This window comes from Schistocerca americana, chromosome 8, assembly GCF_021461395.2.
Source record: "Schistocerca americana isolate TAMUIC-IGC-003095 chromosome 8, iqSchAmer2.1, whole genome shotgun sequence".
In the NCBI taxonomy this organism is placed as follows: domain Eukaryota; kingdom Metazoa; phylum Arthropoda; class Insecta; order Orthoptera; family Acrididae; genus Schistocerca; species Schistocerca americana.
The window spans coordinates 323,176,197-323,192,472 of NC_060126.1; the positions used below are offsets into that span (position 1 = coordinate 323,176,197).

Here is a 16,276-nt window from a genome sequence, read left to right on the forward strand (position 1 = left end):
CTCACCATAAAGATGACACACTGAGATGCAGGCAGCATAACAAATAGACTATTACACACTACGGTTTTGGCCAAAGCCTTCTTCAGAAAAGAAAACACACACATCCACATAAGCAAGCACACCTCATGCACAAATGACTGCTATCTGCAGCAGCAGCTCTGGCCGGAATGCAACTGCTGCGTTGAGCAAAACCAGCAATCTGGAGTGGAGTGGGGAAGGATAGCAGGTTATGGGGAAAAGACTTGTGAGTGCTTTGGCAGAGAGTGATGTACAGTGGGGGTCAGGGGATGTGAGTAGAGAAGAGATGACAGGACGGAAAGGGGGGTGGGGGGGGGGGGGGGGAATAAGTTGGGAGATGGTTGGTTGGTTGGTTGTGTGGGGTTTAAGGGACCAAACAGCAAGGTCATCAGTCCCTTGTTTCAAATGTGGTCCATTCCACTAGTGTGACATCTCAGGAAAGTCAGAACAATAAAAGGCTAAAAACGTAAAAGGGCAGTCATGTTGTCAATGGTAAAAACAAAATGAGGGAAGTCAGCAAGAGAACGAACCCAACACTATGCTGAAGCAGCATAGGCAAGACCACCTGTGACTTAAAAGGTGCAAGCACTAGAATGTAGAAGCACGTATGGGGAGGGGGGGGTAGAAAGAGTAAAAGGGGAAGAAAAGAGGATCTCGGTCAGGGAGGTGAGGTGAGTCGGGAATCTCCAAACACGGCTTACAGTGGGAGACACCCAAACACTCACCGCCGTGCCCCAACACCAGAGATAGATTAAAAACCGTAAAACTGAGAATAAAAACCACTTTCCCGGAGGAAACCGAGAACCAGAGAGACCATCCGGGAATCGTCAGCCAACATCAAAGGTAAAGTGTGGGGGAGTCCGCACTTAACACGCAGAGCCAAAAGGAGGGGGCATTCAACCAAAATGTGGGCTACTGACTGGTACGCTCCACAACCACAAAGTGGGGGTGGCTCATCACACAAAAGAAAACCATGGGTCAGCCTGGTATGGCCAATGCGGAGACGACACAGTGTGGTCGAGTCCTTTCGGGAGAGGTGAAAGGAAGAACGCCACGGGCCTGGTGTCACCTTAATCGCACGAACTTTATTAGACAGGGGAGTAGCCTCCCAAGAGTTGGCCCATGACTGTGCGAAGTGGGATTTGATGTGAAGCCGTAAATCCGCTGCAGGAGGGGTTACAGAAAATGGGGGGTAAGTGACTGCTCGCCCAGCCAAACAATCAGTGAGCTCATTACCCGGGATACCCACATGGCCAGGAACCCAAAGGAAGTCAATGGAACAAGCAGCACAGTGAATATCAGCAAGATGGTCATGGATGGCAAAGACCAAGGGATGGCGCGAAAAACAGTGGTCAATAGCAAGAAGGCCATCATTGAGTCCGTAAATAACAAAACATGGTTGTGTTGGGACTGTTTAATAAAGGTAAGAGCCTGGGAAATTGCCATCAATTCCGCAGTAAACACCCCACATGTAGGTGGCAGCAGATGATTTTCCATTCCAACAGAGGACGTGAAGGCATACCCCACATGATCAGCAGATTTAGTCATCAGTGTAATAAACAACAGCATCCAGAAACTCCCATAAAATTTGGCGGAAAAATGAACGGAACACCATCAGGGGGATGGAACTTTCGGACCTCGGCGGAGATCCATCCGAATTCGAGGAACTAACCAAAGGGGAGTGGAGGGAGCGAGGAAGACAGGACAAAGAAGGAAGCTGAAAATCACGGCAAAGAGACGCAAGGCGGAGCCCAACCGGTAAACCCGCCCGAGGGCGGGAATCGGGTGGGCGACGTCCATGGTCTGGGAACAGGATAGAATAGGAAGGATGAGTGGGAGAGGAACGGATAGCGAGTGCATAAGACACCAGAAGCTGGGACCGCCGAACAGAAAGGGGGGGGGGGGGGGGGATCCCAGCTTCAACCAGGAGACTATCAATAGGGCTAGTAGGGAAGGCACCGGTGGCCAAACGGATACCACGATGGTGGACTGGATCCAGCACGTGCAGTGTGGAAGGAGCAGCTGAACCATAAACGTGACAACCATAGTCCAAGCGAGACAGAACTAGAGCACTATTAAGACGGAAAAGGAGGGAACGGTCCGCACCCCAAGAGGAGTGGGCAAGGAAGCAAAGGACATTGAGTTTACGGAAACATCCTACCTTCAGATGTCTGACATGGGGCAGCCAAGTGAGCTTGTTGTCGAAAAGAAGACCCAGGAAACGAAACTGTGGGACCACAGGCAATCGTTGTGCATTGAAATAGAGCTCTGGATCAGGATGGATCGTAGTACGGCGACAGAAGTGGACCACCCGCGATTTTAGAGGAGAGAATTGAAACCCGTGGGAGAGGGTCCATGCAGATGCACGCCATACAGCTCCCTGGAGCTGCCGCTCTGCAGATGCCATCGAAGAGGAACTAACCCAAATGCAGAAATCATCCACATACAGGGCAGGGGCGACCAAAGGACCGATAGAGGCCACAAGTCCATCAATAGCAATGAGGAAAAGAAGGACACTCAAGACAGAACCCTGTGGGCTACCCGTCTCCTGGGTCCGTGGAGAACTAAAAACAGTACCAACTCGAACCCTGAATGACCGATGGAACAGGAACTGATGGATAAAAATCGGGAGTGGGCCCCGAAGACCCCACTGATGAAGGGTAAGTAAGATGTGATGGCGCCAGGCCGTGTCATAGGCCTTGCGAAGGTCAAAAAACACTGCAACCAAATGGCGGCACTGGGAAAAAGCCTACCGAACTGCGGATTACAAGCGAAATAAACGATCGATTGGAGACCGTCCCTCTCGGAAGCCACACTGGTAAGGGGACAATAGATCCCGAGATTCGAGGACCCAATTGAGCCGACGGGCTACCATCCGTTCAAGTAACTTACAAACAACATTGGTTAGACTAATTGGCCGATAGCTGTCAACAGATAGGAGGTTCTTACCAGGCTTAAGGACAGGAACCACGATGCTATCCCTCCACTGAGAAGGGAAGTCACCCTGGAGGCAGATACGGTTAAACACCCGAAGATGATGTTGCCGTTGTGGAGCACTGAGATGTTGAAGTAGTTGGTTATGAATGGAATCTGGGCCAGGGGACGTATCATGAGAAGAAGATAGAGCAGAAAGAAATTCCCATTCAGTAAAAGGTTCGTTGTAAGATTCTGACTCACAAGGGGTAAAACATAAGGTGGAAGCTTCAGCCCGCTGTTTCTGGTGAAGGAAAGCAGCTGGATAGGAGGCTGATGCTGATGCCACTGCAAAATGGGTCGCAAGATGTTTTGCAAGAACTAATGGGTCCGAACAAAAGCCATCCTGGAGGTGAAGGCCTGGGAGGGTGGACTGCCGATGGCAACCTTGGAGAGAGCGAAGTGTAGCCCATACCCATGACATACGGACAGTAGAACCGAGGGAAGAAACAAATCGTTCCCAACATATCCGCTTGCTCTGTTTGATTAAATAACGGGCTTTAGCGCGGAGGCATTTAAAGGTAGTAAGGCTGGCTACAGATGGGTGCCTCTTAAAGTGTTCAAAGTTCGACGGCGATCACGGATGGCAATGGCAATGACCGTACTCCACCACGGGACTTGCCGGCAATGAAATGGTCCAGATGAGTGCGGGACAGCAAGGCTAGCGGCGCGAACAATCGCGTCAGACACGTCACGTAAGACATCATCAATACAACCCGACAAAGAGGGAGAAAACATGACCTGTGCAGTGTATAGAGGCCAATCGGGGCGTTGGAAAGACCAACGAGGTAACCTGTCCATCGGGGAGCGGGAAGGGAGAGAGAGAATCAACGGGAAATGGTCACTATCGCAAAGGTCGTCATGTGGCGACCAGTGTAATGAAGGGAGGAGAGAGGGAGAAGAAAGAGAAAGATCAATGGCAGAAAAGGTACCATGACTGGCACTGAAATGAGTGGGGGAGCCATCATTAAGAAGGCACAACTCGTGGTCTGCAATAAACTGGTCTATGAGAAGACCTCGTCTAGATGGAAAGGCACTGCCCCACAAGGGATGATGAGCATTAAAATCCTCAAGGAGGAGGAAGGGAGGAGGAAGTTGCTGAAGAAGGGCAGTTAAGGCAGCAGGTGTAAGAGTCCTGTCAGGAGGGAGATAAAGATTGCAAACCGTGACCTCAGAGTCCAGGTGGACCCTAACAGCAACCGCTTCCAATGTAGTTTGAAGAGGAATCCAAGTGCTAGCAATGTCTGTACGGACCAACGTACAAACGCCACCAGAAGCCCGCAGGGGTCCGACCTGATTTCGACAGAAAACATGGAACCCACGGAGGGTAGGTGAGTGAGCATCAGTAAAATGAGATTCCTGTAGAACCACACAAGCTGCAGAGTAAGACTAAAGAAGGGTTTTCAATTCCGGAAAGTGACGATAGTATCCATTACAATTCCATTGGAGAACCACAGAACGATTTAAATGGGGGCTGAACACGCTAAAGTCAGTCATACCGCCAGGTCCCCACCCATCACCGACAAGGAGGGGGCGACATCCATGAACGACAGGTCAGAATCCGGTTGCGAAGTCGGGGATGGGACCTCCGGTGACATCAGAGGCTCTTTGTCCCAGGACTTATGTTTCTTCTTCTTTTCAGGCTGAGATCAAGGAGGGCTGTGTGGCATAAAGGAGCCAGCTGCAGCAAGATCGGGAACAGAAAGAGACCGAACGACCTGGGGGCCGACAGACCGCGGCTCTTGCGGTCGCCGCGTGGCAGCAGACCTTTGGCCTGGAAGGCGCCGGGAAGGGGCATCCCGGGAGAGGTGCCCTTGACCGGCAGACGCCGAAGGAGTGGGACACTTCTCCGGCTGGGGAGGGGGAGCAGCACCCAGAGGAGAAGGTGTGGGAGCCGCAGGGAAGGGGGGGAGGAGAGGGGTCCGGGATGGGGGTAAAGAAGGGGGAGGAAGGGGTGAAGATGTAACCAAAACGTAACTAGATGTCATGGACGCAAGGTGAAGACGTGTATACTTCTTACAGGCCTCTGTCTAGGTTAAACGATCGAGGGACTTATACTCCTGAATCTTCTTTTCCTTCTTATATACTGGACAATCTGGTGAACGTGGAGAATGACTGCCATGACAATTTACACACACAGGAGGGGGAACACAGGGACTCCCCTCATGGAGTTGACATCCACAGTCACCACAGGGAGGGGCCTGTGAACAGTGGGAAGACATGTGTCCAAAATGCAAGCACTTAAAACACCTCATAGGAGGTGGGATGTATGGCTTCACATCATACGATAAACCATAATCTTAACTTTCTCAGGGAGGGTATCCCCTTCAAAGGCCAGGATAAAGGCATCAGTATAAATGCGACTGTCCTGAAGACCCTTCTGAACACGCCGAACAAAGTGAACACCCCACGGTCCGAGATTGTCCCGAAGTTCCTCATCAGTTTGAAGGATGAGGTCCCTGTGAAAAATCACACCTTGAACCATATTTAGAGACTGGTGGGGGGTAATAGACACAGGAATTGTGCCAAGATGGGTACAGGCACGAAGGGCAGCAGATTGGGCAGCTGAAGCAGTTTTGATCAGCAACGAACCCGACCGCATCTTCCTCAGAGAGTCCACTTCGCCAAACTTGTCTTCAATGTGTTCCACAAAGAATAAAGGTTTGGTATTGGTGAAAGTATCCCCATCAGTCCTGGTGCAAACTAGATAACGGGGGAAAGGTTTCGCCCCTAGCCGACGGGCCTGACCCTCTTCCCAGGGGGTAGCCATGGAAAGGAAGGCCGAAGGGGCAAGAGAAGCAGCACTCGAAGAATCAGTTCCACGCAGAGAGACGGCCGCAGAAGAACGGCCAGAGTTCTGGACCCGTATGCGTTTCATTTGCATAGCGTCCGCCCTGATACCACCCACTCCGATCAGGGGCTCTCCTCACGGGCGCCACCCAGCCACAGCAAGGACCATCTGGCATGGCGGCCATTGCCGGGAGTTCCAATGCTCCAGGATGACGAGCAACCATTCCAAGGCATGCATGAGGTGGTCACAGCTCAGGTATCAGAAGTGTGATCCCTGTGTGTTTAGGGGGCTCAACCAAAAGGGTACATAGCGACCCCACCACACGGGCTGGCTACCGTGCTGGCTATGCACCCTAGCATCAGACAACGATGTGAAAAAAAAAAAAAAAAGGTGGAATGTACTAGGAGAGCACACGTCGGAGACATTAGGTAAGGTGCTCTTCCCCAAATGACTCACACTACGGAGGAGAAATTTAGGAATGGAGGTCAAACCCCAGAGGGGGACCAGGGAATGCCAAAAGGAGGTGGTGATTACGCAACACAGCCAAATTGTAAAACCAACAGAACCAGGAGAATAGCGGGGACCAACATAAGCAAGGACACCAAGAGAGGGAGAGGAGAGGGCGAGGGGAAAGGAGCAAGGAGGGGAAGGAAATGCAGCCCTGGAGAGAAAGAAGGCTGTAATAGCTCGGGGCCCGTGCTCACCATGCACGTATCCACAAAAGAGTTGTGGACCCCCTGGGGGGAAGTTGGGAGATGAGTGGTGGTGGTGGTGGTGGTGGTGGTGGGGGGGGGGGGGGGGGGGGGGGGAGCGGGGGGGGCAGTAGGTTATTGTAGGTTGATGCCAGGATAATTTCAGAAGCGGAGAAAGTGATGTAAGGACAACTCCCATCTGCGCAGTTCAGAAAAGCTGGTAGTGCAGAGGAGAATCCGGATGATTCGTGTTGTGAAGCAGCCATTGAAATCAAGCATATTATGTTCAGCTGTGTGTTATGCCACTGGGTGGTCCACTTTGCTCTTGGCCACAGTTTGGCAGTGGCCTTTCATCTTGCTGGACAACCCACTGGTAGTAATACAAGGTTTTTTGAGGTTCCATTTTTCAGAAGTTTTTTGGTCATTTCCTTGCAATACAATTAATCTCTTTCCACTTACCTAATACACACAATATGAATGTGTGGCAGTTTCCTCGTACTCAGGAAATTAACATAAACTTGAAGACAATGAACCAAGCAATGATAGTGAACATTTTAAGAGCACAAGGATCCCACGCTATGTATATGACATTTTCCAGTTACCAGGTGCTCACAAGGTACAGATGAAACTTTCATACAACTCAATAGATCGGAATCACAATGTTACAGTAGAGTACCTACTGTCAGGGATACATATCTTAAAATAGTTTAAGTCAAATTTGATGGACTGAAAATAATGATGTTGCTGCATATAACACAGAGAACTTACAAGGGCAGAGCTGTTTCGTCTGGCTCTCGCATACTCTCAATTGTCCTTGGAACCTGCTTGGGAAGGCCCTGCTGCTGCCTGGCCTTGCGATCTTTCTTACGTTGTTTCCGTTTTTCACGAAGCTTCTTGATAAGCATAGTCGCACGCTGCTGTTTGTTGCGTATCCTTTTCAGTGGATTGTGAGATGGCATTTGTACCTCACCAACTGCAACCTCATCCTTTATTTTGTGATCTTCAACGTCTCTGCTGTTGTAGACTGCCATTGCAAATAATCCAACCCTAAAACATACAAAATTCACAAGTGGTCTTAAATTAACAGACAATGCTAAATAATAACAAGGAATGACCCAAACAATAACAACAAAATTATATACCAAGTACAGTACAACTATCATTTTAAAAGTGTTTTAACACAACAATGTAACTCACAGTGTGTTGCACTACATTTGAATGTTTTGATATGCTAGTGCACTTCTTTTTAAGTGGGTGAAGAGACTCTACTTTGGAATCTGTAGTTTCTTCACATAGCAAATATTTTTGTCCTGTTTCTCTTAGGTTTGTTGCAAGAAGAAATAATGTATCAGTACCAACATTCTAAATGAAATTAGCACTCAAAATGAGTGATGTCTGTCAACAAGGCATGAAATAATGTAATTTTAATATGTGATAACCATTTATTAAAATGCTAAATGGCAGACAAACACACTGCAAAAAGACAGTTAGAAATTATTTACCTACCAGACTAATTCCTTCATCAGACATAGACAAAACACACACACACACACACACACACACACACACACACACAGATTCAGCCTCTGAGGTCTGAACGCAACAGCATCTGCTCGGGTGGGTAGTGGAGGGTACAGAAGAGATGAAAAGGGGGGGGGGGGGGGGGGGAGATAGCAGGGAAGGGTGGAGAAAGATACTAGTGCTGCCTGTGGTAACATGCAAGGATATGGTGGGGACTGGATAGTCGGCTGCTTTGTGCAGCATCGGCAGGCTGGGGGGAGTGAGTCGAGGAAAAGGAGAGAAGCACAGAAAGATAAAGGAGAGAAACAGAAAAAGCGAAATGATTGTGCAGGTGTGCTAGTGGGATAGAATGCATGTGTTTGGCTGGAGCAGGAGCAGGGAAAGGTATAGAAAACTACAGGATAGGGACTAGTGAAGGTTGAGTTCAGGGGGATTATGAGAACTACGGATAAGTTGCACGGAGAGTTCCTACCTGCACAATTCTAAAAAGTTAGTGTTGGTGGGAAGAATACAGATGGCACAGTCTGAAGCATTCACTGAAGTGAAGCACACTGGGTTGGTTGGTTGGTTGGTGCTTTCGGGGTGCAAAACTGCTAAGGCCATAAGCATCCAAATCATTACACAAGAAAAAACAAATACTAAATAAACACCTGAGGTGAAAAAGGCAAAAACCCAACCAAGCAACTTTAAAAGAGGAGCAGCTAAGGACAAGGACGTCCCTAGAGAAAATTTCTCAAAACATCGTTGAGATGGGATCAAATTTACTTCAACACACTGCTGTGATGAATAAAAAGTAAGACATGATTGACAGAACACATGTCATCTGCTAAAACATCTGAAAAAGTAGACGGCAAACATAGACGTAAATGTAAACAGTTAAAAAATGGGCACCAGATCAAAAAATGGTGCACTGCCAAGGGTTAAGAGCAGAAGGCACAGAATGGGGCAGGTTTGCCAGTTAATATATGGTGGTGACTAAAACAACAGTGTTCTATATGCAACCAGCCTAAAATGACCTTCTCGTGATGTGAGGGCAGAGAGGAAGTCGATCATGCTATTGGGAGAGGTTTAATGTCTCAGAGAGTGTTCCCCTGGAGAGAAGACCATCGTGCACTCCAAAATGACACTATACGCCGACAGACAGTGATACAAAGATCATCTGAGGGAACAGAATGACTGGCAGGCCGAGGGAGGAGAGCTGCAGCCTTTGCAGTAGCATCAGCAGCCTCCTTCCCTGGCAAGCCGACGTGATCAGGAACCTACAGGAACAGCATATTGGCATTCTTGGATCCGTTGTACTAAACGGTGGACTGTGTACAGCACGCGAAGGCTCTGGAGAGTACTGAAAGAATTTGAGCAGATGGCACAGTTTGGAAGCCGGTGTTGCCAGATGTACTGCGTGGCCTGATAAAGGGCGTAGAGCCCTGTGGTAAAAATCGAGCACTGGTCAAGAACCCAAAATTGAAAAGGATCAGCACCAAGTACAAATGCACACTCATCACTGTGGCTGGTCTTGGAACCATCGGTGTACGCGAAGACAACTGTCCCCAAGCTGCGTTCGAAGTGCAAAAATCTTGCTGGGATACACCTCTCCAGGAGTAGTGACTTTGAGAAGTGAATGGAGTCCGAAATGAACACGTACCTTGGCACAAAGCCACGGAGGTGAACAGCTCGCACCCATGGCGGACATGGCAGAAAGCTATGCTATCGAAGCAGCAAATGAAAGCAAACTCTGGGAGACAACAGAGAAGACGGTCACACCCCATATTGGCGATCAATTGAAATGTCAAAAAAAAAGGGAGCACAGGACAGGTGACTGGGCACAGAAGACAGATGGCTTGTGTAACAACTGATGAGAACATCTTCCCTTTAGGGCTACAGTAAGTCAGCAGCCTCAGCATAAAGACTCTTAGCGGGATTAGTATGGAAGGCACTAGTGACTAAATGTATCCTGCAATGGTGGATGGTGTTAAGACAACGTAAGACAGATGGACATAGATAAATATACTATAAATCCATAATCCAATTCTGAATGAAAAAGGGACCAGTACAAATGGAGAAGGATGGTCTGATCCACTTCCCATGAAGTACCGCATACAACTCACAGAAGACTGAGGGAACAAGTACGAGCTGCCATTTAAGAGATGTGGGAAGACCAACAGAGTTTCTATCAAACGTGAGTCCCTAGAATTTCATTGTGTCAACAAATGAAAGAAGGAATGGTCCAAGTAGTAGAGATGGGGGAAGAGACTCCCAGTGCCACCAAAAGTTCATACAGACTGTCTTGTCACTGGAAAAGCGGAAGCCACTGTTTATGCTCCACGAGTAAAGGTGATCAAGACATCACTGGAGACGCCACTCAAGTAGAAACGTTCATTGAGAGCTGCAATAGATCACAAAGTCATCAATGAAAGAAGAGCCTGAGATACCTGGCAGGAGATAATCCATAACAGGGTTAAAGGCTATGGAAAATAAGATGACACTGAGCACAGAACCCTGTGGCACCTTGTTCTCTTGAACAAAAGTGTCTGACAGAGATGAACCCACATGTGCCTTAAAAACAGCCTTTTAAAAATTCCCAGATAAATGGGGCCGGTGACCTCGGAAGCCCCAATCATACATAATATGGAGGATACCTGTCCTCCAGCAGGTGTCACATGCCTTCTCCAAATCAAAAAACACAGCCACAGTTTGGCGCTTCCGCAAAAATATGTTAATAATAATATGAGTTGACAAGGTGATGAGATGGTTAACAGCAGAATGGTGCCTAAGGAACCATATTTGGCGTTAGTGAGGAGATTCCAAGATTCAAGCCACCACACCAGCCAACCATTAATCAAGTCATGTGGCATCTGTCCAAATGTGGTTGTATGTATGGGGGGAAAAAGTGTAGGACCTCAGGAGATAGGTGTTGCAACATCAGAATGTGAATGCTGTCCGGTCCTGGAGCGGATGACTGGGACAAAGAGGGTGCATGTTTAAGCTTCCTCATAGTAAAAGCAGAAATGTAACATTCATGATTCTGGGAGGAGAAAGATATCGCCCTGCTCCTTTCTGCAAAATATCGGCCCAAGCTGTTGGAGATATAAAGAGGGTCTACAATGACATTGTTCACTGTGGTCAGAGTAGGAACCAGGGAATGAGCAGTGGTTCCCAAAAATCGACAGAGATTATCCCAAACAACAGAAGAGGGAGTAAAAGTGTTAAAAGAGCTTTGAAAAAAAGAAAAAAGCCCAACTAGCATTTTTGCTATCCCTGAAAATGTGTCAAAACTGCACATTTAGCTGTTTATAATGGATACAGTTTGACAATGTGGGATGGCATTTAAAAACATGGAGAGCTTGTCTCCGCACGCAGATTGCATTGTGGCATTCCTAAGCCACCAGGAGACGGGCACATCACAGCACGGAAGAGGTGCGAGGTATGGATAGTAAGGATAGTGTTTGTAAGGTATTCTACCTGGTCATCAATGCAGAGGAAATGGGTAATTATCGAAAGTCGTCAGTGAGGAGTAGAGCTGCCAGTTGGTGGGATGCACAGATGGGATAGGGAGTCACAAACAAATGACACAGTGGAAATGGTCACTTGAGTGTGTGTTGGGGAGAACAGACCACTTGAGACGACGAGCAAGCTGAACAATACATATCGAAAGGTCCACGTGGCAAAAAGAGTGTGTGGATTTGGAAAGAAATGTGGTGTTCCAATGTTTAAACAGATTAAATTGAGCTGGCTGAAGATATCTACAAGGAGAGAGCCTCTTGGACAGGGGTGTGGAGAGCCCCAAAGGGAATGGTGGGCATTGAAGCCGTCAAGCAGCAAAACGAGAGGAGGAAGTTGAGCAATAAGTTCCAAAATTGCAAGAGCCCCAAGTTCAAGTCTCGGTCCGGCATACAGTTTTTCTGCCAGGAAGTTTCAAGTTGAAAAAATGTCTGCCCTGGTAACACCAGAAGACAAGGGTGAGCAAATGTTGCAAAGCGAGAAGGTGAAACCAGGAAGGGAAAGATGGACAGCAACAGCTTGAAACTGTGTTTGTAAGGAAATGGTGGACTACACATGTCTTCTTAAACGAACAACATGAGTCCCCGATGAGCCGGAGTATTAGCCTCATGGGGAAGGTCAAATTAGACTGAAATGAAATGTGGGAGGTGAAAGTGATCATCAGGGTGTAATTTTGTTTCCTGCAGGCAGGAGCTGTAATTCAGTCTTACTGGATCTGATGCAGTGAATGTTGCACTGAGGAATAACTGTATTCAATGATAAGCAGGAGATGGGTCAAGTTAGGGGGCAGTCACTGCGGTGGCTGCCAAGTGGTTTGTTGGTATGGTTTTTGCTCGCAGCAGGTGAAGATGAGGGTGTGACCATGGAGCTAGATGATTTCACAACCGTGGTACTAAACTGAAAGTCACAAGTCTGCATAGCCACCTGGATCTCCTGTATGGCTCTCACTGAGGTAGACTGGACAGGAAGACAGAGACAGGAAGCAGCATGATCACCCACAAAGTTGATACAGTAAGGGGAAGGACAGAGCCAATGGCATTTTAGAAATATAATATGTACCTCTATCACTGTTGTAAGTCTTCACATATTTGAAATGTCTGATAAGCAATAATTTCTCAACTGTTAAAAGTCTCAAGCTCTGCTACAGTGTCTACTTTAGGACCACAAAATACAGCCACAGTAATCCAACCATTACCGTGTCCATTAGCGCCTGCATTTGTAAGTGTTAAAATCAATATGCATCCGCAAAAGACTGAAGGGCCATGCAAAATCACCTGGGCACCTACTCCATTCTTCATACTAATAGCAATATTATCAATAGCTTTATATACTGTAAGGCATGAACGCCTTTTCCTCTTATAATAACGTTACGGCAAGCTATGGGAATTGTTTACTAGTTTTTTTCCCAATTGATTCAACCCATCCAGGATTACAGTTTGGTTTCCATTCATCAATAATTCAAGGTGTTCTTGAGCATGTAGAAGGATGACATCTTATCACATTTTTTGTAAACACTCAAGAATATCATACACAACTGCATTTTGAAATCCAGTATGGCAAATGATCTTGTTGTTGCTATCCTGCATTAAAATCATACGAATGCACTGATCTCATAAATGTATCTTGCTCAACAGTCAACATTCTACAATAATAATATTCAGGCTAAACTAGTAATATTCAGAATAGCACAGGCCCATTGTTACTTGCCAGTGATTTTTCTCCCTTAATAAATTTGGCCTAATTGGCTATATTACTACTACTGTAGGGCCTACACAAATGTTTCAGTCATGAATACATAATTTCATTGTCTCTCAGAAGGTCTGTCTGTATTTCTTTTGCTAACTGAATTGCAGTGTACACACTGTACAACATGTTCTTCCATTTTTTGGCAGTTTCTTTGCTCTGTTCTATTACACTTCTGAATACTATGACTCACCTGAAACTATCTTCGTAAAACTAGGTTTTAATCTTTCATACTTATGCTGTTTAGAGAATTATTATCTACACTGGGGAACGAGGTACCAAAGCACAAACCTTGCAGTTTATGATGCACATATGAAACAGAAAAACAAACCTTGTGATAAGCACAAAAATCCTGCAAGTTACAATTCAACCGATCAGCTGCGTTGTATCCAATATGCTGAGCATTATAGGCCCTACCAGCTACACATCAGGCCCTCCAGCCACATGACATTTGTTATACAATTTTGAATAGTCAACTGTTTGTTGACAAATGTACATTACAAATGCTGGGACATACCACGTTTCATTTGGCTAAGACTTACTGCTTCCAACTTTCGCAAAGAAACCCAATGCCATTCGCTAGTCAGAATGCCATTTAAATTCTGAAGCTACAAATTGCCACATATAAATCAGCATTAGTAGTCTTTCTAGCAAGTTTTACAGTAGCTTTCGAGGATTTACAGCCAATTGCTTCAAGTGCACATCAACTACCTACTCCCAATCAACATATTATGCCGCACATTCTGACGGTTACTATACATGAATGAGTCTGGCTGTCCATGGAAGTAAATTTGAGTTTCTTAACATAGGAAGAGTTTTCGGTCTATCACCATCATATATCTCACCATGAACAATGTGGAAAGAATGTTATTCTTTTACTAAACTACATGATATGGTTGGATTATGGCTTACATGCTACGAAAAAAAAAAAAACACTTTTTTGTGCGATTTCTTGTAATAAAATATTAAGAAGTGCAACACCAGAGGAAAAAGGTTACCAGTAACAGCACTAATTGTGCAGAATCTTTCCTACACGATATAGGTCTACATTATGTCTGAATCTGTCACCTACAGAATGACTAAAATGTACCACCAACGAGGTCGCTCCATAACATTAGTAGCCTACTTACTTAAACCACTACGCGCAGAAAAAGCGCAAATGTGTCACCGTCCTAAACATACAAAGAAAAAGGGTTCTACTTAAATCCTCATTCCGTAAAACGGCTTTAATCTGACTTTTACAGTTCACAACTGTCATCCTGTTTCAGCTGTTTGAAAAATCATTTGTTTACAGTTAGACCAAATACACTCGACTGCAATCCACTGCCGACAATGCTGAATATCTTCCTGAAGACTGCTAACAGCGTTCCTCCCATAGTCAAGACACTGTTGGTAAACACCCACTTATAAATACAAAAATTGATTGGACGTTGTCTCTATTACCAGTTGCTGCTTTAAAGGAAGTTCCAGTAAAAGACGATCAAACGCTCTTTATTCTGTTGCCAAACACTGTCAAGCACTCACTTACCTACACTTCAACACGAACCACAGCACACACGCGGCGGCAATATACACTAGAGGTGGCAAAAAATAACGTAACTGATAGAAATAAACGGTTACTGAGAAGTAACGGTTACTGCGGTAACCGTTCCTCTGATTTTGGCAGTTATTTCAATAACTGTTTAGTGTCAACAGTGCCTCGCGCCATCTGTTGACCGAAGATCGTACTGCGCATTTGGAGGCGTTCTATAGACCATGGGAATAACTGTGAGACTGCGCGCCATCTGTTGATAAGAACTATGTACTATTTCGTGGGCCTTCGTTACTTTTAGCATAAACAATTAAATAAAGTTAATGTCCGAGCCGTGGGTGATAGGAGCTGCAGTACAGGCATTAACAAGTACGGTCGTTCCCTTAAGCCACCGCCTTACGTGTTAATTTAGCTTGGACGGGTAGTACAAGGAAAGTTACTAAGGAATTCGAGCGACTATGGAAATAACTGTCAGAGCCGGTATTCTCCTCTGGCAGTTATCGTTATTGGCTCGTAGTTCTAGTTCTCTGGTAGTTATCGGGACAGGCGTCTAAAGCTAGCGAAATGAGGGGTGCTCAACTACCGGACCTAGCGATAGATGGCTCTAGCGCGTGCCGGCCAAAGATTATATCATTGAGTGTCCGCCATATTTGAATTTGGCGAAAAACGAAGTGTGAAAACACGGATGAAAATGTTTTTCGTTCTGCGCCCTGATAAGTCTTTTATACTGGATGTTCTAGATATCTACACTTCAACATAATGAAGTGTTTCTAATCTAGTGAGAAAAAACAGTGACAGTTCTGCTATGAAATTCCTAAATTCGAGTGTGTTTTGAAGTTTGACAAGCTGACCTATAAATTGTTTACTATTAATTTTATGAGTGCTTATTTGCCCGTTTTAAAATATTATTTAAGATTCAATGGATCCCAAAAAATTACCTTGGTTGCCAAAGCTTTTAACTACAGGTATAATTCGGAAAATCAAGTGAGGAAAACAGTGAATACGTGTCTTGAAAAAAAAGTTGACATCGTTTGCTTAGGGGTATCTTTACTGACAACGGAAATTACAACTGAACTATTAAAGTATTACTTAGTTATAAACGGAAAAACTTATTTTTCTTTATCTGAAGTGCTGCATTACCGATCTGCATATATGCTGACACTGTAATTGCAACATTCACTTACGAATTTGGCTCTCTCTTTGATCAGAAATTTAGGGTCTAGTGCAGCAGGGGATACAACCCGTCGGCTTTGAACAATGACGTCATTCCTTAGTCATAGATCATAATGTCTTCACTTCGAGGCATAGATAATAAAGCAGTTATGTGTTCTAATAAGCTTTTGCTGTTATGTTTCAATTTCGTTTTTTTACTGATTGCTTAATAAAGTAGGATCAGTTTATTCTATCTCGTGAGTTTTTTTTAAAAAGCCAAAAAAACACTATTGCTTAATAAAGTAGGATCAGTTTATTCTATCTCGTGAGATTTTTTTTTTAAAAAGCCAAAAAACA

At 45.7% G+C, this 16,276-nt stretch overlaps 1 protein-coding gene across 3 annotated transcripts in view; it reads right to left on the reverse strand.

The window, feature by feature from the left end:
- LOC124544831 (probable ribosome production factor 1) overlaps window positions 1-14,845 on the reverse strand; it is a 53,609-nt gene extending 38,764 nt beyond the window's left edge. Inside the window, exons 1-2 of one of the 3 annotated variants that reach the window (XM_047123528.1) lie at window positions 14,765-14,845; window positions 7,243-7,521 (exon numbers count right to left, since the gene is read on the reverse strand). In XM_047123528.1, the coding sequence (XP_046979484.1) occupies window positions 7,243-7,505 (263 nt within the window). In that variant the 5' untranslated portion in view covers window positions 7,506-7,521; window positions 14,765-14,845. Of the gene's footprint in view, window positions 1-7,242; window positions 7,522-14,366; window positions 14,389-14,679 lie in introns of those variants that run through there. The other 2 variants (XM_047123529.1, XM_047123530.1) reach the window with 2 other exon arrangements.
- Between the last annotated feature and the right edge of the window lie 1,431 nt (window positions 14,846-16,276).